Source organism: Dermacentor albipictus, chromosome 1 (assembly GCF_038994185.2).
Source record: "Dermacentor albipictus isolate Rhodes 1998 colony chromosome 1, USDA_Dalb.pri_finalv2, whole genome shotgun sequence".
Taxonomy (NCBI): Eukaryota; Metazoa; Arthropoda; class Arachnida; order Ixodida; family Ixodidae; genus Dermacentor; species Dermacentor albipictus.
In genome coordinates, this window is record NC_091821.1 from 116874264 (window position 1) to 116901377 (window position 27114).

At 42.0% G+C, this 27114-nt stretch overlaps 1 protein-coding gene across 2 annotated transcripts in view; it reads left to right on the plus strand.

Moving 5' to 3' along the window:
• The first annotated feature begins 367 nt into the window (after window positions 1-367).
• Window positions 368-27114, plus strand: part of LOC135907861 (E3 ubiquitin-protein ligase UHRF1-like) — an 84508-nt gene continuing 57761 nt past the window's right edge. Inside the window, exons 1-7 of one of the 2 annotated variants that reach the window (XM_065439615.2) lie at window positions 368-986; window positions 1767-1904; window positions 5785-5841; window positions 8860-9155; window positions 12968-13180; window positions 13708-13829; window positions 26302-26488. In XM_065439615.2, the coding sequence (XP_065295687.1) occupies window positions 834-986; window positions 1767-1904; window positions 5785-5841; window positions 8860-9155; window positions 12968-13180; window positions 13708-13829; window positions 26302-26488 (1166 nt within the window). In that variant the 5' untranslated portion in view covers window positions 368-833. The remainder of the gene's footprint in view (window positions 987-1766; window positions 1905-5784; window positions 5842-8859; window positions 9156-12967; window positions 13181-13707; window positions 13830-26301; window positions 26489-27114) is intronic. The other variant, XM_065439616.2, reaches the window with a different exon arrangement.

The window sequence follows — 27114 nt, forward strand, 5'->3', positions numbered from 1 at the left end:
CAAAGCCAGACAGTGCTCTCAAATCTAAAAGAATGAATGACCACGACTCGCATACTTGGACCATGGACAATGCCGAAGTATATCACTCTGCCAAAAGGAATTCCCAAACGATTTGAAACTCACGGCAGCCTCCTTCCCATTCATGAGGCACCCACGGAATATCGTGCACCATCATCCAATCCGTCGCCGTAGACATAAAAAAGGCACATGACAGCGTATCGCCTTTACAGAAAGCTCGACTGGGGCAGTCACATTCGAGATTAGGGTGTGACAGGCACCTACGCATTATATTGAAAGAAGCAGAAGCATGGTAGGCATAGTAAGGTAAATGGAACGTTCAGGTGGAGCAGGTGGGACAGGTTCCCGAACGCGGATACAAGTCCAAAAAGCAGGCGCATCCGGCGCCATGAGAAGGTATCGACACCATTCAAAATCAAGTGATTGCAGAAAGCTATCGAACCTTGTCAAATAATTCTTGCGTCCATCACATTCCCGCTTATGTTCACGCCTTCAACCTACCCCAACCATTGCCTCAACGTACCGAAAAAGCGAACACTCCATTGATAGTAGCGCCAGCAACCCTTGTGTATCCATCCGAAGCCAGCGCGCCAGCGCGCAGCTTTTCCCGCCAAATCGACGAAACCTTCAAACGCAGCAGTCACTTTAGAAGTGATCGTGCGTTGTCAGTGGGTCAGCACGCCCTAGCTCAGCTCGCACGAGATTTGAGTTTTCCTCTTTCTTCATCTAACCACTCAGGACCACTGTTTCTCAAGTAACTCAACGTAAATTGTCTGTTTACGAGACCTGAGCTCGCAGGAGCAGTATTTGCGACGATGTGGATCCAAGTGCGAACCATGGACGGCGGGAAGTCGGTGCGCATTGATGGCCTCTCGAAGATCACTAAGGTGGAAGAACTGCGGCTTCGTGTTCGCGATGAATTCGACGTCGAAACAGCGTTGCAGAGACTCTTCTACCGAGGCAAACAGGTAAGTTTCCGCTGCAATTTGATCTCTGATATGTGCGGGATGACGAATTGGTGTAGGCTTTTGTCTTAAGACGATCCTCGCATAATTTGCACTTAGCATTTCGCTGCGTACGGACACTGCGTTGCGTCGAATTAGGGTGTGCAAATTAGTAGTGCCTCTGCATATTTTCGCTGAGATACAAGGTGCTTTACAGCATTTTCCCGAATAATAGACTAGATTGGGCAGAATGATTTTAGTCATAGTTGGAAAAAGTTCACGAACAAGTTTGTGTGAAGATTGGACTTCCAGCGCTGGCGATTTTTACAGTAGAACGAAATGTTGACATGTATGATTTCTGTCTCTGTAGCGAGCGTTTAGCTTTTCTGTTAGTGATGAGGGCTATTGATTTCTGAACATTTTGCTATATGTGGCTGCATGTTCCGTTGTTATTCATGTTTTTATATGGTACTTCGAAAGGTATCTCAGTGCAGCAGTTGTGTATTGCACTTGAATGCACTGCATCTTAGCAGTCAGTAGTGCCTGCGGAAAGGTTACATTCACTTATTGTATTGACGTAACATAATGCTGTTCATCCCACAGCTTTGCTGGTCTCTTCAGTTGATGGGCCATTTTACAAATAACATGTGACTTTAATATGTTAAGGAGATTTTTGTGGGTGAAGTAAGGCATGTGTTTGCTTGTACATTTAATCTTACTAATGTGCACAATTGTTGGTGTAAAGGTGACGTGTCATAAATTTATGCTGAATTGCTGTGATTGGTTTGTTTACCTTTGTTTCAGCTGGAAGATGGCTATACTTTATTTGATTATGACGTTGGGTTGAATGATATTATTCAGCTGCTAGTCAGGGTTGTTCCACCAGATTCCACAAGCACATCTTCTGCAAGCTCTTCGACTTCACTCAAAGAGAATTTGAAGGTGAGTTGTGATTTGAAACATTCCTATCGCAGTACTATCTTAAAGCTTCCCTGTATTGTCTAAAGACGCTGCAGGAAAGCTTTGGAAATAAGGTTTCATGTTCTGGTAAATTACGAGTGTAGATAAGAGGTGATGAAACTGAAAATCGCAGTCTCTTTTTGCAAGACTGCCCTGTGTTCTGAAAGTCAGACATTATAGTAAAATAGTAAAAGTCAGAAGCACTACCACTGTGCTGTTAGGATAGTTTCTGTGCCTGGAACAATAGTCCTCCCCCTCATTTGTGCACTTTTTTAAATGTTCTGTTGGGTAACATGCCTGTCTGTTGTTAATTTTTTTCAGCAGCATATGCTGCTCACTAAAGGGCAGTGACTCATATTCTAAGGGGAAATCGTCTCCTAAAGTAGGCAGCAGAGTTTAGAGATATTGGAAAAAAAAAAGCTTTTTTACATTTATCTGATTGCATAGACTGAGTTTTATAACTTGGGACATAACATTTGGCTGATTGAAGGGATATTCTATCACATATGGTCAGATTATGTTTGTGTTGTGTCCCTCTGCAGGGCTTTATTTGTGGCTTGAAGCACACTAGCCTTTCATTAGTTTCTGTGATGGCTCTCTGGACGTACACGTTGGTTGTGCTAGCAAAGTTTGAAATACTGCTGTAATGTACTAGTTGTTCTTATTATGCTAAACGTAAAAGTGGTGTGTAAAAATTTTAATGTGGTCTGTGCAGCAGTGGCCGATATGCCTATACTGACAGCAGCATTGTCCAAAACGATGAAAAATAGTGCTTTACTGCATTCTTAATATTGGAAGTGGTTTTCATGAGCTAGCCCAAACCACTCATGTGAGTACTAGTAAGTCCAGTGTAGCGGACAAAGGTCACACCGTAGCTGTGTTGGAAGTAGCGCACATTGCAATTCAAATCTCCCGCCACCTGACTGGGGGAGCGGTGACGTTGCATAAGCCATCGCCCGTTGCTGCCATCAGGGTGTAAAGCGGCGCCTGACAAAGGACGGTACTGAGCCAAGACAGAGTGGTGGATTCACTGCATCAGCTGATTTTTGGTCAAGTGGCATAGACCGTTCGGGCACCCCGCGACATCACATGGAAGTTGAATTATCTGCTGCTGCTGTTTGTGCGAGTTTCGCAAACCAGCAAAACCAGCACAGCACTACGCGATAACAAAACTGCTGAAACGTGAAAGCGTGGGCGGCACGGAGTCGAGCGAAAATTAAACCCTTTGAACGCCCGCATCATTGTCAAGGGTAATTTTAATGAGTTCTTTTTTCTAAAGAATGAGATAGCACTGCACAAGTAGCATTTTATTTCGTCTTATAATACAATACAAGGATGTTTTGTGCAACAAGTGGTTGAGTACGAGTGACAGAATTTAACTGAGGAGTGCTTTTGTCATCAGGCAAGTACTTGAATGCCCCGGGGGAGTCTCTAATCATGTCCTGCATTTACTTCAATTTCTCGATAATTAAGGCCCTGTTCGCGATAATATTGTCGCCTTAGAGATTCTCGAGGACTAATTCACCACTTTAGCTTGACTTAATATTTGCCTTTAGTGTCCCTTTAATAAGGTTCAAATCTGTGGCGTCTTCTATGTAAAAATTACGCCATATTCTGCAACATATAAGTATGAATCCTAATGTTATGTCAAATTATGGGACGCATACCTACATCTTTCTTTTAATGTGATGCACCATTTTTTTAGCCACAAATGCATGCAGTGAGAAAAGTCTTTCTAAGAAAGCCTTTGTAGTGTTACCTGCTATGTTTGAAATGGGGTACAGTGGATTTTGTTTGGACACCTCATCGCAACGTTTCACTCACCACAGACAGAAAATGTTACTTTTGTTGAAGATGGCATTTTGTTTTCAAACTGTCAGACGTAATATTGCTTTAGTCCTTAAAAATGTTTCGGGAGGTGCTTGAATATCCATGAACACTTTTTAGTTGTTTTTTTCTATGAACACTGGAAATACTTGTCGAGCACAGTGCTGCTTAACTTTACTGATCTGACAAAAACATGTGTATTCAGGGTGATAAGTAATGTACTCAGCTTTCAGTGGCACAGCCATGATGTGTTCTTAGTGTCCGCTATACTGGCATGACTGGTTTATTATACCATGTGACCACCACCTTTAAATTATGCGATATAACTTTATGCCTGAAGCTGCTGTGCTCTAGGTGTGTATTGAACTGGTCACATTAAATGATCATGTATTTAGGTTATCTTTAGAGCTCTTGAGTCCTTGAAGCTTCATACTGTGATTACTAGGCCGACCGCTATACATTGTTGGAGGAAAAATGACAAACATTGTGTAGGGCGCAAATTTTTGCTTATTAATGTGATAATGTAAGCCGTCTTGAACATTATTTTGGCAGAATAGTGTGGATATATTCAAGGTTGCCATTTTTTATTTTTGCAGCTATCCAGTACTATATTTAATGCATTACCCCATACTTGTGCATGAACTTTCCTTTAATAAAAATGGTAGCTTGGTTGTTCATGAACTGTTTTCAACCATGTGTGCTTCCCTATAACTTGGGCTTGTGTAAACATTTGCTTTGTGTTGCAGTTCTCTGATAATTGATGTTAACCCCTTTTGGATGCCATTTCTTATTTTAGAAAAAAACAACATTATTTTTTGTTGAAAAGTACTGACTTGTACCTAAGATAAATATTAAAATCTTGTACACCCATCTTTATTTTTACAACACATGTACACAAATATTTATGTACATAGCACTACGATTGCTGGAAGTCTGCTGATGGAGAGTGAAGATGCAGTTGGCTATCCTTTGTTTTTGTTGTATTCTTTACATTAGAAATAAAAGTTTTTATGCTTGGAATATATGGGCAGAACTGTATAAAAGAATAATAGAAGTGGCTCACTTGTCACAGCCATCCTGGAAGCCATCAGGGCTTGTTTTGACATTGTTGTTTCATCAAAATGCACAAATTGGCACTCATCCAGTGCTGGTTGTCATGTAAATGATGCGAAAAAAAAAGCCAAACATTAGTAACTTCTCTCCAAGCTTTTTATTTTTATCAGTGAATATGGTCAAATGCACAGTGCGCACAGTTTTGTACAAAGTTTTAAAAGGGCTCTGCAATGCCTTTTATGAAAAGTGTTGAATGTGTCTCGTATTAAAGGTTGCCTCCTCTTCAATTTTTTGCAAAAAAAATCTCGTGAATATGCTGTGTGTATGTATAAATAAAGTTGTCAGCAATCGGAGGCTGCTGCCATGCTCTTGTAGCCTTCTTTTCCTTTTCTTTGTCATTACTGTGCCTCAAGCTATGCTGCTGTGTCTGTATGGAAAGATGTCTGCCATGCTCTGTTCATTATGCTCTTAGCTCTGGTATCAGCATAGCCTATGCCATAATATTGGCTTAGTGGTATTTTGGTCCACCCCCATATAGTGCTGTGGAGGTGGCTTGTAGAGAGAACTGCTGCCGCAGTTAATTGAACAGGCCAGCCTGGCAATGGTCCTGGTAGTGGCAGGATAATTTGTGTGTTCTCCTCTGTGCTTGTTTTGTATGGCACTCATCTTTTACACCCTCACTGCAGGCAATTATCAAGCTACCACAGCACAACCTCTCTCAGTGATGAGATTTGTTTTCCCTTTTGCTGCAGCCACTGCTTAGTCATCGTGCCTTGAAAAATCTGACTTAATGATTGTGATCTAAGTGCATAGGAGCATATATAAAAGACACAGGAGTAATATTTGGCTCTGATGTTCATGACACTAAAGTCTAATGACTAAGCAGGTTTGTTTACCATGTTAGAAGTTGTTTCAGGGTTCCTTATAGGCTTAATGTGGTTTTGCTGCCGTGATAAATGAATAATTCTGCAATTTTCTTTAGGAACCAAGCAAACCACCTGTTGGATCTCCATGCTTCATGCAAAGCCTGTACTACAAGGTCAGTATATTTGTTCTTCAAATAGCGAGGAGAGACTGCTAAGAATGTAGAGTGCGAGCTTGTTCAAACTGTATGGAATGTTGAAAAAAAAATGCTATGTTTTTTAATGCTGTAAGGTTGAAGGTTACTGCACATGTGCATCCAAGCACAGGACATGTTGCCTGTTTTTGATTTTAAAACATAGCTCTTGCCATGTCCAAGATGAGTATTGTTTAGAAGTAGGGTAAACTAAGTGAGGTATTGTTTAATGTTTCAGTGCAAACTTGCACGGGGCGGTAGGGAGACCACACGACACCGCACTAGTGTGGTGTGGTCTTCCTTCTGTCCCTATGTAATTTTGCGCTGAAAAGTGAACCCGCAGTGAGAAATAATGATTCTAATCTCTCTAATTATTTTCTACTTAAGAGGTAATTCGTTATTTGCCTTAAGCCTTTACATAGTCACGTATAAGGGTGTAGAATAGAGAGTGCAAGCTATGTCATTGTGCTGTTACTAAGTGCTAGCAGATACGTTTGTTCTGTAAATTATTTGGTATTCATATATTAATTCACTGGCCATGTAAGGTGTTTTAATTGTCAAGGTGTTTTAATTGTACTTCTTAAATGGTTCAAAATATAATTCTCTAAAAGAGTCAATGGGGTAATGCACTATAAATTTTATTAGAATGCAATGTGCACATTCATTAATGGACAAATGAAACACGAACAAGCAATTATAAAGTAGAACAACCCTTTCAAGTAACAGCATGAGAGCATGATCTCGCACCCCTACTTATCTGGTAGTGAAAGGTGGCATAGGAATCGCACTAAGCATACAAGCCGAAATGTCTTACCAACTAGCCTCCCAACACATTCTCCTTGAGCCTAAATAATGCGTTTTGTTGGCCCTAACTTGTCTCTGTTTCATTGTCCGTGACTGTACACGTGAGGAGTTATGTATGAATCACTGAGATTTTTCTAAAGGTACTGCATGTCATTCGATTTTGCAGTCAATTCTCAAGCATCATTTTCTTTTTTGTTTTATTCCACTAGTATTCAACAAGCATTCATTAACCTCATAAGTGAATTATATTTCTGTTCATTCAGTAGAGCTTGCAACATAATCGTAATTCCATACCATAAAAGTTTATCTTGTTTATTAACCCTAGTGTGGCACCATGTCCTTACTTTATTCTTGTCTTCAATGGCCCCTCACTAGGTTTGGGCATTGCAAGTAGATGATCATCGTGAATATGGCAACTCATGTTTGCAAAGTTTTGCATTTATGTACACTAAAAAAATAGCTGAGCACGCATTTGGTTTTGCTTACTTTAAATATATTTATTGGCATGCTCATTCAAAGGCGGAATTAATTTTGTTTTTGATGTTTGTTTGACTGGCAATTATATTGGCTTGCCTGAATTTGCAGAATGGCTAAATTGATGCTTCAGTGCTGTTAATGGGAAAAACGATTCCTGTAGATCATCATGGCAGATGTACTATTAGCGTCAAATGAAACTTGAACAGCGGGGCGCATGGCCCAAACTTAAGTAAAGGTATAGTGTGCGCTGTCCAGTCATCATCATTGACAGGCACGCACATCCGGTTTGGCCGCGCTACTCGGTCCCCCTGTAGTGAGATATTTTTGCTTGCGTTCTGGTTCTTATGTTTGTAAGGGAGAAAATAAAATAAAACAGAAGCTAAAATATTGCAGCTTACGGCGAGTTGTCGCGCGCTTCGTGGAAACCATAAGAGCCATCGGCGTCAAATGAAACATGAACAGTGGTGTGCGTGGTGCAGTTTGCACTGTCATCATTAGAGATAGATTCGCTCATGCGGTTTGGCGTTTGTATGCCACATTCATTCTTTCAATCGGCAAACTTTCGCGCTGTGGCCAAACTGAATGTGCACACCGGTCAGTGGTGATGGCTGGACGGCGCGCACTATACCTTCACTTATGCTTCGGCCACTCGCTGTGCTGTTCACGTTTCATTTGACCCTGATAGTACAACTGCTCACATCAGTAATTGGCGTTCGAGTACTTTGCAGTCCCCCCTCTATTCCTGCTTCAGTAATCTTTTTTAAATTTTGTCTTTGTGTAAAACGAACAAGAAAAAGAAGCCATACTGCATGTATGTCTGCATATGAAAGCCACTTTGAGGAAGATAAATGTCTATGCTGTTCCATCAGAACCAAGTGTTTAGGCCCTTGATTTAGCTATAAAGAGAAAGACCTATAGGAAACACAGCTTATCCACAGTAAGACTGCAGTGTGAATGTTATGACAATGACAGTGTTCAGGAAGTATACAATGAATTTAGCCTGTAAACACAAAAGGCTGAGATTTGTTGAACACCGTAACTGTAGAAGCATAAGAACTGCTTCTGTGCTTATTACTGCTAAGCCTGCAATACTGCCTGTTATAAGTCCCTAATCTAGCATATTTGTGATTGATGATAACGTTTCATGAAAGTGCATGAAAGCTGTCATCTTACTTGCATGAATAAGAGGGACCAGAAATCTAGTTTTACCATTGTCCAACCCAACTCTGGTCTTCATGAGATCATCGTGAGATGAGACGGTCTTTTCTGGATGAACACTGGATTGAAAAATCTCTTCTCTGGAATAGAGAAAAAATTGAATTGAAATCTGTAAAATTTGCAGTGTATTAGGTATCTTGCTAGTAGGTATTGTAATAGGTACCTGCCCTTGCTAAAAGCTTGCTACAGAAAGCAAAGCAGTTGCTTTACTTGTGGAGGAGGTACACTAGAGGGTGCAATGTTGAAATGCCCATGTATAATGGGAGATAGGACTGACACAGTGTGGTATTGTAACTTATGAAAGAAATGAAAGCACATGTTGCAGTGTTTTGATCCAGAACACTGAAGTGGCAACTAAAAACTCATTATTTGTTGTTACTTTTTAACAGTAGCTCATTGCTACTGTGAAATGTTCTCTTGCTATGCACCATGAGTAAGCATGCTTTTGCGATAGAAACACGTCAACAATTTGTAATAATGGTGACACATGTTGACATGCAGGTGGGCGATCTGGTGGATGCTCGAGATTTGACAAATGGAGCTTGGTTTGAAGCCAAAGTTGTCAAAATTACCCAAGGTGAATGCACGTCTACACCCCCAGACTCGGGGGAAGAAACTAATGTGGTGAATGGCTGCGAGAGAGAGAGCGTATTGGAGGCTTCAAAACCAAAAACAGCAGAGTCGCAGCCTTTGCCTGCTCGTTCTGCAGCCAATGAACCATCTGTGGAATTAAAAAGAGAAGATCCAACAAATTCCATTGCAGATGATGGCTTACTTTACCACGTTCAGTTTGATGAGTAAGTTTCTGTGTTTTTTTTTTTGCATGATGGCTTTGGTATGCAGGTTGCAGGCTTGATATGAGGACACATTTTTTTCTTTATTGATCTGAAATAAATAGGAAAATTTACATCTTCCAGTCATGATGTGTACAAATTTGTCTGTGCTATGAGATACAATAATTAAAAGGCAACTAGTCACAACTTTTGGCATAATGAACGTATTTCAGCCTTTTGCAACCATTGCCATAGTTTTTAAATGATCACTGGGAGAAAAGTTCTCTTCTGATGGCGTGTGGAAGCATTTGAGTTGTTATAGATGTGGTATGGCATGTTACTCAGTAGATCAAGTTCTTGTATCGATGCATTGATAGCCAGCAACTATGGTACCATTTAAAAAATGTTTGTGTCTAGGTGGTATTGAACCATGGACTGTTTGGTTATGAGAAGAGCACTGATCAGATTTCAGTCATAGTGACATAGGCAGCAGTGTGCACCAAAGGAAATTAGTGTATTGTGCAAAGTTTCTCTGTGCTTTCTGCAGTGATGGCAGTAACTGGTGGTGTTGTGCTGTAGTAGGTGTGGTGGTAGTGAAACTCGTCATTTAGTGGGCATTGTCATTTACTACAAAGATCCACTGAAGCATATTTTTTGCATGCGAGTGTGCGTGTGTGTGTGTGTGTACGCGCACATACACACACATACATAATGCAACTGATGGTTGTCTGCTCTGGACCACCATCAGTTGTACTTCTCTCATAAAAAAGGCAGGACATGTGTCGAATGAGCTCCTAGACAACTATTTGCATAGTGGTGAACACGGTTTAAATCATGAATCCAGGACCTCAGAGAGGTGCGACGTAATGCCTTGTGCATTTCTCTTGCATTTTCCACTAAATCGCCACTGATTGTTTTTTCTTTTGGGGTTTGTCCTGCGATTTAAACATTTTTTTTATTAGTAGATGCTTGGCTTTTCTCTTTCACATGATCTAATTTTGTCAATTTATCATACAAGTAAATTAAAACTGGGTTACTTAATTTAAAATAGGCATAATTTGGCTGCTAACACAAGTTAAATCGGAAATAAGAGCTACCTGAATGAAAAGTGCTTGGAGCTTTTCTTGCTTTATTAGTTTCTGAAAATTTTGTTGAAATTGTCAGAGCATGTGCTGAATGGGTGAACTTGTGCATTGCCATTGTAGGCTTGAGGGCCAAGAAAGAAGCATTCATTATCTGACAGAACTATGATTATACAGTGATGCACAAGTAACAGAGGTATTGCCCTTGTAGACATCTATTGTATATTTACAATCACAATTGCCATTTATAAGTTGGCTTTGTTATGTGAGCTAGTATATGTTCAAAAAGCCTAGCCACGGTACATCTGTTGGACGTTGGAGCTAAGCCTAAGCTACTTAAGCTGATTTGCATGACTGTTTGTCAAAATAAAGATGTGGATATTCCTATAAATTTTGTAGAAATCTGTACTGAAACATTTTGGCTACGTTAGACAGTATGCCATGATGACATACTATTGTGCACTTCAGCAAAAAAAAGTTTATTGTTCCTTTACACCATAGTTGATGTGTTTCTTCTAAATGTCTAGCAGAACTTAATGAACCTTAAAAGAAAGGACAGATTTTGATAAAGCCAAGCAGAGTGGTGTATTTTAACATACTACATACCAGCCAGCTTGCACATCCTTTCAGAGGTAGTTGATAACTTCCTGTAAGATCAGCCTTTCAAATAATGCTTTTAGTGTCCTGAAGTGTGTCTTCTCATAGTGCCTTCAATTATTGAGTTCACAAAGGAACAAGAGGTGAAAAAAAATTGCCATTTTGTGCAAACAAATTTTTTTCTTTATTAGGCTATCAAGCGCGGTCCCCACTTTCTAGGTGTCCAAAGTCAAAACTAACGTAGAGATAACATTAAAGCCGTTAAAGTAGAAATCTAGCATACAACTAATTTTTTAGCAAGAAATATGGGCAAGTGTAATATGTGTTGTACGGTGGCAGCCAACTTCCCAAGCCAGGTTCGCCGCACGGTTTGTAGAGTAATCTTTGAGTATTCAAGCAATTAAACTGGGAAGGCTTAGGAGTAAGGATCGACGGTGAATACCTCAGCAACCTTCGGTTTGCCAATGACATTGCTCTATTCAGCAACACTGCGGACGAGTCGCAACAAATGATTGAGGACCTTAACAGGGAGTGTGTAAGAGCGGGGTTGAAGATTAACATGCAGAAGACAAAGATAATGATAACTAACTGGGCAAGGGAACAAGAGTTCAAGATCGCAAGCAAGCCTTTAGAGTCTGTGAAGGAGTACATTTACCTTGGTCAACTAATGACAGGGAACCCTGACCATGAGAAGGAATTCAGAGAATAAAAATGGGTTGGATCGCTTACAGCAGGCATTGTGAGCTCCTGACTGGGAGCTTACCGTTATCATTGAAAAGGAAGGTATACAATCGGTGCATTTTACTGGTGCTGACATATGGGGCAGACTTGGAGACTGACAAAGAAGCTTGAGAACAAGTTAAGGACCACGCAATGAGCGATGGAATGAAGAATGCTAGGCATAACTTTAACAGACAGAAAGAGAACGGTTTGGATAAGAGAGCAAACGGGTATAGACAATATTCTAATGGACATTAAGAGAAAGAAATGGCGCTGGGCAGGTCATGTAATGCGCAGATTAGATAACCATTGGACCATTAGGGTTACAATATAGATACCAAGAGAAGGGAAGTGCAGTAGAGGACGGCAGAAGAGAAAGGTGGTGCGACGAAATTAGGAAATTTGCGGGTGCTAGTTGGAATCAGTTGGCACAGGACAGGGGTAATTGGAGATCGCAGGGAGAGGCCTTCGTCCTGCAGTTGACATAAAATAGGCTGATGATGATGATGATGAGTTGTTAGAATCGGGTATATACCATAATCAGACATTGTGAGCTACCTTAATTGCTTGAGAAACTTCTACCTGCCATGGTTGCACAGTGGCTTCGGCATTGTGCTGGTATGCCTGAGGGCATGGGATCGAATCCCGGCAGCGGTGGCGGCATTTTGATGTAATGAAATACAAAAACATCTGTGTACCGTGCATTGAGTGCACGTTAAAGAACCCCAGGTGGTCAAAATTATTCCGGAGTTCCCCACTATGGCATGACACATAATCATATTCTGGGTTTGGCATGTAGTACATCAGAATTTAATTAAAAAAAAGGACTTCTTATGCAGGCAGGCCAAAAATAGGTGTTTTTGACTGGAGATTCGTTTACATTTTTAAATGCATTCACTGCATTTAAAATGCATTTTTAAATGCATCCCCTAAGCTCTGCCAAGACAGACACTGCCAGTAAAGAGGTTGCTATTGGGTTCACTGTAAGGGTCAGGCGCATGCATGCTGAATGGACAAGTTCAAATTAATCGGCGAAGGCCAATTTTAGGATCGAAATAATGAAAGTTTAGGCCTATAGAAATGCATGGGGGCTGGCCGGGACCTTTAGTGGGGATCGACTTAACTGGAGTTGAAATAACGGAAATGTGTTGTATTAGGATTCTTATTTATCATTTAAAATACACTTTCAGTGCTACGTCTGCAGCCTCTAATAATTTTCTGAGAAACTAGTATTAATGCATCACCAACTGTGTGAACCTTGTGAAGTTCAGCATTTGTGTGCAGTAATGCAGTAGCACAAGTCACTACTGAATGTTTCATATATTTAGAGGCAAGTAGTGCTTGTGTTTTTATGTAAGTCATAGGTGTAGTTATGGAGTATTGTTGCAGCAGATGTGTACTAATGACTTGTTTTAAAAAAAAAAATGTTTTACACAGTTATGAAGATGAAGTGGTTGCACTAAATCTGAACTGTCTCCGGCCACGAGCCAAGAAGGTGGTCCCCTTTGTAGATGTGAGCATTGGTGATAGACTCATGGTCAATTTCAATGTCGAAGAGCCATCTTCATTGGGCTTTTGGTATGACTGCCTGGTGACTTCCAAGAAGTCGACTCGCACCCAGAAAGAGCTGTGGGCCACCATATTTATTGGGTGAGTGATGCCCTGTTTCTTTAATTTTCCATTTGTTGTCCTCTTATAAGTGCAAGTAGCCACAGCAGGCTATTGGTTAATTTCTTTAGCTGCTGGCAGTTGCTTTTTACATAGGAGCATGAAGTTTGTAATCTTCCTTGCAGTGATTTGACACTGACTGAACTGGCATAAGTAGCAGGCACAAACAAACAAGTTTTCATTTGTACACTTGCGCTTAATGTCCAAACCTTTTGTTCTTCATAATGTGTGTCACAGTCACATTGCACCTGCAGAAGGAGCAGATATTGAACAGATGCAGAACTGTGCTTGCCAGCCCTCTGGTTTGACATTTGTGTGTTTCAATTGTGGCATGTTCTGCTTGGTCTAATAAATGAGTTTGAAGGTAGACTAAAGAGCTTACCCAAGTGTGCTAAATTACGACAGAACATGCAGGGTGATGTGTACAATTTGCTTCACACTGGTGCATTTATACTTAAAGGAAAACCTACAGACTGCTTGTGTTGCTTTTGTGCTCTGTTTTACTGCAGGGCATCAAAAACACCTTTGGAAAATTGCCGTCTCATGTTCTGTGATGAACTTTTTGCCATTGAGCCGCATCCAGCTGTTAATGCTGCAGACCGTCAAAATTTTGAGCAGTCCCATGTTAAACGTGAGTACCAAAATAGCAAAAAAAGTTAGTATTTCATTTTAGCCAAGACAAATGACGAGCACGTTCAACAGCTCATTAATTTAGGCATGTTGCAGCACAATCCTGTGTATTCACTGTCTCGCATATTACGTTTGCATGAGCATTTTATGGCTACTTACTTAGCCCAGCAAGGCCCTCATGGAAAAAGCAGTTGTGTTAGTATTACCAGAGTCCTTTGATACTATTTGAATGGTCACAAAACCTCTCCATCACTCTATGGGAGAGCTTCATATGCAGTGAACAGTGACAGTGTGGTGGCACCGCTGGTTCAGAGGGGGCACGTTTAATGGGCACTCGGCAAGCGGCGTATCAGCTGGCTGGACTGTTTGTATGATTTTCGTAGTGGCTTTGTGCTTTCTTTCTGCCTTTTAGCATGTGTAGAGAAGCTTAAATGGTCCTGAGGAGCTTGAAGAACAATGCCGAACACCTGTTGTGCGTAGCAGTAGTGTTCCAGCAATAAAGGGGCCAACTAAATGAGCTGCCAACCTATGTGAAATCAACCGCAGAGAGAAAACGTCGCGCAGCCAATACGATTACCGCAGCACCTGTCACACACACACACATATATATATATATATATATATATATATATATATATATATATATATATATACCTTTGCACACACACTGAGTGTCCCAGTTAACGTTAGCCAGCCCATAAAAAAAGGGGGGGGGACAAGGAAAAACATTGTGAAAAATACGATTGAGACCTACAGTGTTTGGTCAGTCAAACCGTGTTTTTTTCTTTCAACAGTATGGCCAATGTTAGCTGGAACACCCTATATTTAATTGCGCTCAGTGAGCTGAACGTGCTTATGCAGTTGAAATGCACAATTGTCAGCCTTTTCCATCCGTACAAATAGAGTTTGAAGCTGTGTCGATCTTGTTCAGCGTATGTTAGGCCTAGTTCAGCAGACGAGTTCGTGCTCTCACTACCGATGGACCTGAGCTAAAGGATAAGCACTTAGAATGGGCACTGCTTCTACAGTTTGGTTCTGGCCATAGTGATTTGAGGTGTTGTATGGTACGCAAGCAAGAATTGGGAAGCGGCGACACTATGTAGTGCCAACATCAGTACGCTACCATTGTCGATCAAGGGCCACCGGTCACATTTGCTGGTGCTTCCATGAATGAAATGCGACTACATATAGTGGTAGCTCTGTACGTATTGTTCACAACCTATAGAAGTGGTTGTTATATTATTCTGCTATCATATTTGTTTGTCTCCTATACCAAAGGGGCAACAAGTGACAGCCCCCACAATACTGCAGTGTGCCTAGCTCAGTTATGTGAGTATAGAGCAGGCATTGATGTCTTCAAAGAAAGCCACGCTCTCTCTAACAGAACACTTAAGCGCGCATGGTTTACTTTGGCAATACTACTTCATTAAGCACGCTACATGCATGATGAATAGTTCTAACCCCCCCCCCCCCCACTGTCTCGCTGTCTCTCAGGCACTGTTTTCAAAGGCGCCTCTACCTGAAGCCGCCGATCGCTCATATCATGCAGCTCGTCTCGGGTAGTGGGATGCGACAGTGCTCATCTTTGTAAATCAGCATGTATTGCCATATTTCGTTCGTATTTTGTGTCAGCACTGCACAGTTTACGCTGTGCTTGAAGTGAACAACCAAGTATGGCCGTACATGCTAGTGTGAAGAAATGCACCATTGGATAGATGGTATTGAAATGCGGAAAGCTGTACTCTGCTTCTTGCTGTGAATATGCTAAATGTCTTGTGGAGAATGAGTAAAAAAAAAACATAAAGCGAGCAGCACATGTAGAAATCAGTGGCGAAAATTTCATGTCAGCTGTGACGGCACAGGGGGCCGTTGTGACATTGCAGTGTAGCAACAAAATCACCTGACTTGTCTACCGACGATGCCACTGCTGCCTACATAACTGTCGGCGCCACACAGCTGTCACAGGAAGTTGGCAGACCAAAATAAGCATTGTGTCGGCCTAGTGCGATTGGTCCTAAGCCCATCTAAACTATTCTAAACTGCCAAAGCAAGGCGACAACACCACTAATCGTGGCCTTCTCATCTGCACTGGCGCCCCTAGTGGCAGCTGCTGTCCCTATATCAAACTTGGCCTGAAGTATTGTGACCAGTAGTATAAATGGACTCTGATACTACTCTCGTCCAATGTGGCTGGTATTTCTGTGCAAATAAATTGCGTCAATAGCACTGCTATGCCAGTTGCATAGTGAAAGCGGTCTTGCTACTTGTTGCATCAGAGTATAATTTTTTTGCTATTGTTGGGGCACTGCAGGCAAAGCTGGCACGGAGGTGGATCAACTTTTTTCTTTCTTTGACAAAAGCAGAGAAAAAAAAAATGATAGCATTATGTTTACACCTTTGTGCATTTATATAAGCAGCCATGCTTTTTAGCCCACAGTGAACAATGCGGCCCATTGTGGCCCTGATTTTTTGTATTCTTTAATTGCTCGTTTGTGCTTCTTGCATTATGCACATGCTCATGTTGCTTTGTTTCAAGCCTTCAGCTTGTGTGGTCAGCATCTCATTTTCTTGTTTATTCCCCCAGACCAATGTTTTCATCTTTTCATGTTACCCGTTGTGGGCAGCTCATTGCAGTGAGGAATCTTTATTGTTGTTTGTCAAAAAAATTTTGCACTTCTCCATTTCTGGCCTTCTGCATTGTACTCTTTCTTTTTCTGTTGCTTGCTCCCTGCACGGCATTAGAAAAGCCCCTTATACATACACAAGGAGCCAAACGGAGCAACCAAGCACACAATGCAAGTGGTTGCATGGCTCTTCTTGTGCAGAACAGGCCAGGCAGACGAACAGATTATGAAGTGAGGAGTGGCAAAGGCAAAAGCTGGTGCGTCAGACACATTGGGTCAAGGATGTTACGTATGTGGCCAATGTCCCCATCCTATGCTCACAAAACAACATCGATGAAAAGAAGCTAGAACTCTTACAATAGGAGCCTTTCTCCTTCTATTTTGTGTATGACAAGTGTCTTACAATGCACTGATGCGGTGCAGTGACGCTCCCCTTCAAAATTCCATTAGTGTGCCAGATTACCAGAGTGTCTGCGATCTAGTTATCTAGTTTTTCTCCACATGAAGGTAAGGTAAGCCCTCACCATGGGCAGTTGAAAGGTCATATAAAAAGAAAAAAAAAAATTGAGGACACCTAAGCACTTCTTACGAGTTGTGAATGCAAAATTAATGTCCAACTGAATGCTGCTGAGCGGTTCTTCGAGTTAAGAACTTCTCACGGGCAAGTGAGTGCATTGAGATGCTTGGTGCTTTTCGATTTGGCCTTACTGAGGCGCAGTCACAATGCAGGCGAGAGCTTGCGCGGACAAGGAGTGCACAGATAACAAAAGCAATCGTAGAATGGCGTCTGCATGCAGCATTGCGTCGCCGTATCTGCTCCGTCGAGGCGCGCTGGTGATGTGGCGTCGTGGCGATGCCCTCTCCCTTCACGCAACACCTGGCGTGCTACTGCAGCAGCAGGTGTTCCGATTCACCTGCTCTGCTCTGTCGAGGTGGGCTCGTGGTGTGGTGTTGCAGCCAATGGGAATTTAGGTGCTGTTTCGCTGCTACAGACGGCGCTGGCATTTTTACACAGTGGACCATTTGATCATTTCGCATCACTAAGTCAGGTGTGACTAAGTACGTAGATCTTTTTTTTTCCGAAAAAAAAAATTATATTTTGAAGAACACTGGGCACAAAACCAACAACTTGCATGTGCCGACATGTGAGATGAGTTGGGCTCTTCATCACATAAGTAGCAGGCGTTAAGTGGCTTCAAGCAAGTTATATTAAAGGACGTGAATGAAACAACCAATGGGCTACGCTTGATTGCAAACATCTCATTAATAATATAATTCAGATGTCAAACTTCATTGTACATTTTAAGCTCCACGCACCTCCACAGCACGGATGAGCACTAGCCGCACACCACCGGCAGCTTGCATAGCCAACAGCCTTTCGATTAGTTCTTTTCTTTAATGCGCATTCTTGCATGCTTATTTCCTGCGAGTTTTTGCCTGCAACAATGGAAATGCACAAAGTTTATTTCAAGCAACAAAACGGAAATAAAAAAGAAATTAGAGCAAAACAACGAACAACACTATTTTTTTTTTTTGACTTGAACCACACAACATGTACGCTACGCAAGAAAGACATTGGTAACAGTGGTTATTTCAAGAATAAGCCTTGGCATGATAGTTACAAGCAGACAAGATTTAGCTCCTTAACTTCCCACCTTCTCCACAAAAACAGTGCTGAAATGGCTCTCGAGTTTTAGAGCTCTAAGCTAGAAAGTATGCCTTCCAACACTTAGAAGATGTAATGGGACTGCATAACTTTTGTAAAACCAAGCCATATTACAAACACCATACCACATTGTTGGCAAGTCATGAAATAATGAGATTACTGAATGTTCCCTAAAATTTTCTATTAAAGAGACACTAAAAGCAAATACAAAGTCGATGTGGGCTATTAAAATACCATTCCAGAAACCTCGCAGTGCTTGTTTCGTGTCAAGAAAAGACTTGGTTTACAAGAAAATCACATATACTTTACCTTTACCGCAATGCAATTCTCCCGCCCCGAGTGGGGAGTGGTGACATTGCACATGCCATCACCCTCCTTAACTGTTGTTGCGTAAAACAGTGCAAGACAGACTGCGCTATGGTTTTTTTTTTTGCGAAAAATGCAAACGTGTGGCCATGGAGGAACCGAGCCAAAACAGTTTTAGATTCGTCGCTACACCTGCTCTTGGTCAAGTGGCGTGAACCATTTGGGAGTCCCACAACATCACATGGACATGGCGTCCTCTGCTATTTGCAGTTTGTGCAAGTTTTGTGTGCCAGCAAAAGCAGCGCAGAACTGCATGATAACCAAACTACTGAAATGTGAAAGAGTAGTCGGTGCAGAGTGGAGAAAACGAAACCTTGCGATCACCCACATTGTTGTCAAGGGTAGCATCAATGAGTTCTTTTTTCTAAAAATAAAATAGAACTGGACAAGTAGCATTTTCTTTTGTCTTATAATGCAATACAATGATCCTTTTATTACAAGTGGTTGAGCACTAGTCTCAGAATTATAATGAGTGCCTTTGTCATCGGGCTAGTACTTGAATGTCTCGGGGAACTCTCTAATTGTGTCCTTCACTTACCTCAATTTCTTGATTACTAAAGCTCTGTTCGGGATACCATTGATGCCTTAGACGTTCTTGAGCACTAATCTATCACTTTACCTTGACCTAATATAGTCGTATCTTGATATAATAATGTTGTACTTGCGGCACAAAACTTCGTTAAATTGCAAAGTTCGTTAATTCGAGGTTTTAAAGTTTCATCAGTAAGAATCATTTCACTTATTCCCAGAATATTCCTGGTAGACAGCATCTTGTCAGTAATGACTTATAAACATTACAAGAAGGTCGAGCCATAATAGCGTGGTTAAAAGCGCTAGCGCACGTGATGCAGGTGGCACTGAGAGCAATGCATTGCTGTGGCTCACAGCGTCCGTGATTAGCTTGTTGCGTTGTGTGGTGCTGTAAATCTTGGACGTCATAGCTGAACACGTTTAGTGCCCGCAGCCATCATCAGATGGTGCCCTCAAATTAAAAACGAAAGTGTGAAAAGATGGATATTCGTCCTGAAAAAAAGAAAGAAAATTGTGAAAAGAGATGTTTGTTCTGAAAAAAAAAAGGAAAAACGTTGCAATTTTGCCAGAAAGGTGGAACATTGATGGCAATAGCAAAGAGACAAACTACACAAAACAAGATTCGTAGTTTTATAAGTGTTGCACATCCTCAAGCAAAGATCTCGCTCTATGATCAAGAACACTCAAAGATGAGCAAGATGATCAGCGCGGCCTAGTTCCAGTGTTAGAGTTCGGAAACGGTAATGTGGGAGTTGTGCGTGCATAGAAACGCACAAAATGAAGTCACACACAAGGAGAGAACGAAAACAAAGTTATTCACATGCGTAAGCTGGCAAAAGGGTGTTGCATGCAATAATTAACTCAAGAGTTACAAAAAAACTAATTTACTCGCGCAGTCAACTGCAGTACTTAGGTGCAGTGACAGCTTCGCTCACCACTACAAGCTTTCTTGTCACGGTTGCCAGTGGTTTACGGCCATATCCAAATGTTTTCGTTCGACAATTTGTTAGCCTCGACTAGTACTTTGTTATCCAAAGAGCACTGAAAGAGAGCTTAAGGGAAATGAGATAAAGAGTTGAGACGGCCGTAGCACTGCAATCATGTTAGCTTATTTCGCTTCAGAGATAGCGCGCAGCAACGAGCTTAGACAAAGCTTGTATTAAATGCAGACATTAGAAATAAAAGCAATGCCAGGTAAACTTTATTCCACAAGGTTTTACATAAAAGGTGTCCCACAGAAATAGACTTCACAGATATTCAGATAAAATTAAGGGCATAGGTACCAGCATTTTTGCTGTATAAATTAAATAACTGCCGAATCAAAAATACGGCAAGCAATGTACAAACATAAAAGTATTATTTCAGTCACTTCAGAAAATTGTTCAGGAATACAAACCTGCTCTATGTAAATAATATAATCAACAAATAGAGAGGTCTCCTATGTTACGTGCCTGACAAAAACAAAGAGACAACAAATATTCATTATAAGCAGGTACAGACTGCATGTTTCGGGGTATGCAGGGGTCAGTCATGCATCGGCCTTGTGTCGTTCTACATGGATCACTGTACATCAATATAATGTATTCATCCGAAGTGTTGGGATTGCTTCACTGTAAAAAGTGCAATAGATGAGAATGTTTCAAACAGATTCAAATAACTCACTCTCACGTACAGCAGCTTAACTTCACATATTTTGAAGATTCACAGCGGTTAGCCTTTGCGCGTTTCAAAGACTTCGCAAAAAAATTGGAGACGAGTAGTTACATAGGAAGCAATAATTTCACCGGCAAGTGAATGCGCGCAAATGGGGCACCTGACCGCAACTTCCAGTTTTTTTCTGATGAGTTCAGTAATGTCCGTCACGCTTTCGTGATGAAGCTCCAGAGTACTGAAACTCTGCAGCTTGTGACAAGCTTTTCAAAATCTCTGATAAATCTAAGAAGATGGCCAGACGGGTACAGCAAGCCTCCCTTGTCCCCCAGCTAGACGTGTGTAATCAGCTGCGCTCAGCTGACTAACGTATTCTTTCTTGGTTAGTAGAATATCGCAAAAGTGTTCACACTTTGTTTTCAGAACAATATTCCTAGTCACATAGCCGCAAATGTAAAAAATGAGCCTTTCATCGCTTTTTTTGAGACACGCTTTCAGCGGGATTTGGTTTTGCACCGGTCAGGTTGCTTTCTTCTATTAGCCTTTCGATCAAGCCACATTTATCTGGCTTTGCACCACCTGCAGCATCTTTATCAAGAAGTGTAGCGAGTACACTTGGCTCTGAATTGATGCATTGATGCAATGCCTAGCAATGTGGCGGAGGCGCATAACTACAGAAGAGAAGAGAGAAAGTAAAGAAATATCAGAAGCAGTGATACAATGTGGGGACGACATTACGCCATATGATAGCTCAATATGAGAAGCGAGAAAGGTTAGAAGACTGGAAGTGGTGATGTAATGTGGAGACGACAGATTACGCCGTATGATTACGCCGTATGACTAAAAAGGTGCAGGGGCTTTACTTTACGTATGATAGGTCAATGAGAAGAGCAAAAGGAGAGAGGTCTGGAGGTGATATGACGCGGAGACAAATGGTCAACCCGCCAGAAACATTGAATCTTACATCTGCGTCATCTGCATTTGTCCGGCCCCTCCTCCTTTTAGGAAATTTTCTATTTATACACAAATTTATTTTTCTAGATTGAAATTAATATATAACTATTTCTCGCCAGCCATTTACGCATTTATTATTAGAAGTTCAACTGTTACAACAGCCTTGTTATATATTCCGCGAGTCCTCTCATAAATCGTCAACATGTAACTTGTCTCATGCTATCGTATGCAAATGACCCGCCAGTGGGATAGTTGTAAGCATAATTTATTGCCTCAGGTAGGATTGCTACGTAAACCAGGAAGCATTTATTGCGCATGACGCTTTATGTGTGTTTGCATTAAAGTACAACCCTTGATGCACTGCAAATATTTCTATTAACTTTAGATATCAGTACTGCTATTGCCTTAAATGGCAGTAAAACGTGAGAAGTATACGTCCTTATAAGTTGACTATATTCATTATGTAATTACAGCTACGTATTAATTGATCAGCAAGTATAGTTGCTATGTAAGAACCGTTGAGCAAACTGAATTAGTTCCTAAATTTACTTTCATGTTAAGAATGAAACAGCAGAGCGCGGAAGGCAGTCTTGTAAAGCAAATCCAACGCCTGAAATAAAAGAAAGTAAATGAAAGGCACAAAGCGTTAGTATGAGCAAGTCTTTTATATCTGCTTCGTTCTCCTGGTTAGGCGCGTGACCTTGTGCTTATTCTATTTTGCAGCACATTTATGTTCATCATGCCACACCTAACTAAATACCTCCGCTCACAATGAAGTGCGCACTGAATGTGTGCCTGAAACAGCCCCATAAGTACGGACCATTGCGGTGACAAACTTGCAAGCATAGAACGAAATACACAAAATCCCCGTATTTACAGCACACAAACGCGTTCTCTAGCTGTGCAGTGAGTCGCTGCAGTATTATGTTGCAGTTACGTAGTATACTATAGGAGTGAAATTATCGCAATGTTGCCTAACAGCTACCAAAATATCAAGTGCATAGCAGACAACTGCCGCTTTGGCGCAGCTTGCACAGCGGAGAAAGCCCAAGGGTGCAGCAAAGCAGCAAGGCGGCGTGACAGTTCTCCTGAAAAGCTTCACCCTACCAGTATTCCAGGTCATCCTAGCACGGTTTGGTCCAATCAGGAACGCAGGTGCAAAATTAGACCATAAATTGGCATAACCGTCTCATGTGCACACTTGCAAGCACCCGGCGTCAACTTGTTGCGCCGGCAGACGGGGAGAAGGGGTGTCCAACCGAAGGAACAGTAGGCGCTGCTGGTATACACGCACGCACGCGCATGCACGGCTCACATGACTTCCAACAGTCGGGTCTCGGTGACTCGTCGGCGTCTCCCTAAAGGCGAGGAGCCATCCCTCTGGTGCCGCCTGCAAAGGTCTTCCCATGCCTGATTTTCACTGTGCTTTATGCTCGCGCTAACAATTGGACTTTTTGTTTAGTTGTTTATTTATTGCACAAGCCATGACAACTAATTAGCTGAGCTAGCATACTCTTGGCGCACAAGCGAGTAGTCACTCGTGTATTCGAGACAATAGAAAGAGTTGTTTTACATGCATTACACTAAAAAAATCGTTACGTAACAATAAACTGTGTAAGTGATGAATGGAGGCTCACCATAACAATTGGGCTTGTCTTCTTGAACACTCAAATGCATCATGTTAGCACTAATGTACATTGGAAAGTGAAAGTCAACTGCCGAGAAAAGAGAAACGGATGTGACGTGTAAATACGCACCCCAATAAAAATATTTTTGCTAACAGTGAATTTTCAACGAGAGATTTTCTCGTAGTGACATGGCTGGTTTGAATCCACACAGAACGAGTAAGTGTTGCTTAAAGACCAATTTAGTCTCCTCACTCACATGCCTCCCAACTTTACATCCATTGGAAGCCGTTCCATTTCCATCAATGAGAACAGATGATTGTTTCGCTCATTCATATCAACTGATGCTTCGGGCACTAAAATGTATTTGAATAATCAAGTCGAGTCGCGCTCTCTAGCACCTGCAAATGATAGAATATTCACAGAAATAATGCACGTGCATATCATGGTAATGGGAGTGGCAACGCACGAGCGGTGACCTTGACATGGGACGTTAACTTTTGATGGTTCAGATAATGATATATCCTTAAATAAGACAGAGAGTTGCTTTTTTAATGCGATAGCATTTAGAAGTTTGTTTCACAAAAAATCCAGTGTTGGCATTGTCGTGCTGTTGGCCGTGAGCAAAAATGTTAGATGAAGTTAATAAATAGACGATAACCTGAAAATAAAATTGCTGGCCGGGAATTCGACCCCAGGAACTATGGGTTGCGAGACCAGCATGTTAACCCATTCAGCCACTGTCGGTTGATGGTGCACATGCTCCTAAATGGAGTTTTGTATGAAGAAAAAGAGTTCGGACATGGCACATGCTCGTGCCTTCGATGCTGCGTCCACTTCCTCTTCGATAGGCTCCCACCAACAACAACCTCCCATGATTTCCGATGCAAACATAGCACGTTTACGCTATCGCGTTCCATTCTTGAATGGAACTTTAAACTTCTTCAATTGTTGTGCTAGCTGTGGTATACTCGCCCACGTTCATACTGATGTCTACTCACGCTCACTCACTCACTCACCTTCGTACGTCTACCAACACTCACAAGCACTCACTTACATTCATACCATCATTCACACTCGTATTCAGACTCACCTTGACTCACAAGTACTCACTCACATTCACGCTCACCTGCACTCACAAGCAGTCACTCACGTTCACTTTCATCTGCACTCTCACTTACGCTCACACTTACCTGCACTCGCACTCACTCACGTTCACACTCACCTGCACTCGCACTCACAGGCACTCACTCACATTCACACTTACCTCCACTCACTCACAAGCACTCACCAAGGTCACACCCACTTCCACCCGCACTCACAAGCACTCAATCTCGTTCGCACTCACTTCCGCTCACACTCACAGCACTCAGTCATGTTCACACTCACCTACTCTCATACTCACTGGCACTCACTTTCACTCACTTCCACTCACACTCACTGGCACTTGCTCGCACTCGCACTCGCCTCCACTCACACTCACTGGCACTTGCTTGCACTCGCACTCACTTCCACTCACACTCACTCGCACTCACGCCTTTGAAATGAGTGCGAGTGAGTGTGAGTGAGTGCACTCATGAGTGAGTGTGCCGACCTATGGTCATGGGACATAGTGCGTATTCCATAATTATACACGCGTGCACCCGCTGTCTCCTGTCACAGTATGAGCACCAATATAGTAAGTGTACTGGCAGGCCTTCAGGGGTTTTTCAGACGTGCCTGTGAGGATTTGAGCTCTTAAGGGCAGTAAAAAAACTGCATTAATTTTTTGGGACGCTTTCATGGCCCCGAGAGAGTACGAAAAATCGGCTGTTGACTGTACAACTGACCAAGAGGATAGTAGACACACTTGGTAGACACCCTGTTGATCACGTTACCGCACACTTACCTCTTCCCCACTCTCCTTCCGCTGAATTAATCATCTCTCGCATTTCTTTGAGCGCTCTGAGCTGCCGCGTGTCCCACAGCTGTGACATGACAAATGTGCAGTGGTATTTCCTGCATACTGCGTCCCGGAGCGCACACTTCGACGGTGTTTTTGCCACTCGAACTTTTCATGCTAGATAACATTTGCAACAAATTTTTTCCTCAGCTGACATTTTGATAGTGTTTTTGCTAGATTTAGCAGCCATACAGGCTCCAAGTACATGCTTGAAATAGCCGTAAACTTCAGTAAATTGAAACCACGTCACGAAATTTGTTAAATTGCAAAAAGAGAATACTCGGTTTTCAATGGAACTAAGATTGGCGAACGAAAATAGTTAATTACATTGCGAATTTCGTTAAATCGAGATTCGTTATATCAGGGTTTGACTGTATTTGCCTTCATGTCCCTTTAAGGAAAATGTGTGATGTGATCATTCTGGAGTGATAAAGTTTCATTTCAGATAAGAATGACAAATTTTCAGCTGTATGATAGTGCTCAGAGCACACATGGCATTTTTTGGCCACCTCGATAGGCTGAACTGCTGCAATTAGTATTGATTGTGCGTGTTTGTAGAGTCTTCTGCAGTTGGAAAAGTATAGACTGCTCTGAAATTTTGGACAATGAAGGAAGATAAAGCGTAATGAATGAAGCCACAAGAATGTCTTGACCCACGAGCATGAATATCTGACAGAACCATGTACTATGCATCATACTACCCATCATACTACCCAGAGTTCCCTCTAGTAATTATTGTAGGAAACTTTGCGTTTTTTGGGTCAAGGAGTGGAGGTGCTTCAACTGCCACCTTTTGTGTTTAGTAATAACTACGACAATATTCCATGAGCCAAGTTTGTGAACAGCTGTGCTAACTGCTTCAAAATATACTTGGCAAAGTAGGTTCATCAAAAGCCTCACTACTCCTAAACAAAAACACTCTCTCACACACAAAGAAACAAACAAATATGGCTGAGAACCAACTGAGCTAGAAGGCCTTCAATGGATTAATATTAATCATATTTATGATTGTGATGCAAAGCTGGCAAGGCAACAACAAGCGCTGGCCAGCTGATAAATGTGTCATTTGTAATTTAGTTTCGATAGAATGCAGTTTATTGTGTTATGTGGTCCAGGTCGACGGCAGCCTGACTGCACACACTGTGGTGATCGACCAGAGCGCCGCTGCCGCCACTGTGCTTGCTGTCGTTGTGGAAGTAAAAAGGAGCCTGAGCGGCAGTTGCTTTGCGACGAATGTGACCGGGCTTTTCACTTGGGCTGCCTCGAGCCACCTTTAGAAGAACTGCCAGAGGAAGAGCACTGGTATGTAATGGAAGGGATGCCAACTGGACCTACAGTTTGCTTCCACCACCTTTAGTCTACAGATTTTTTTCTTCATCAATGTAGAAGCAGATAAAAATGTGAATACAGGGTGTCTGCCAACCGAGAATTCTCGGGGATTTTGAATAGTCTGGTAATACTCGGGAAAAACTTGGGGAATTTGTGCTTCTATCAGGGAAAATTAGTGTCATTTTATTGGAAGGCAATGAAAGTCGCCCTAATGCTGGCTTGAGTAAAAGAATGGAATCGTAATGAATTGTCTTTGACGCCATGTTGTCGGCTGGAGGGGTTTCCAGTGTACAGTCAACGACCGATTTTTGGGACATGCCCGATAATGCGAATGGCTTTCTGGTACCACCACGTACCCGATAGAGTCAATCTATAAGAACGTCTGACATTTCGGACGCAGGAACCCTTCGCCATCCGATTTTCCACACTTTTTGCCGTGACCACAGGTCCGAAACAGCATTAATCAAAGCCAACGCATCCGTTTTGATTATCTCACCGCCTCAAGCCGGCACTCTCGCACGCAGATCCGCTGGCAGCCATAGCTACCACCACCGCAATGCGTGGCCTAGCTGCTTCGACGTTCGCTGTTAAGGTTCTTG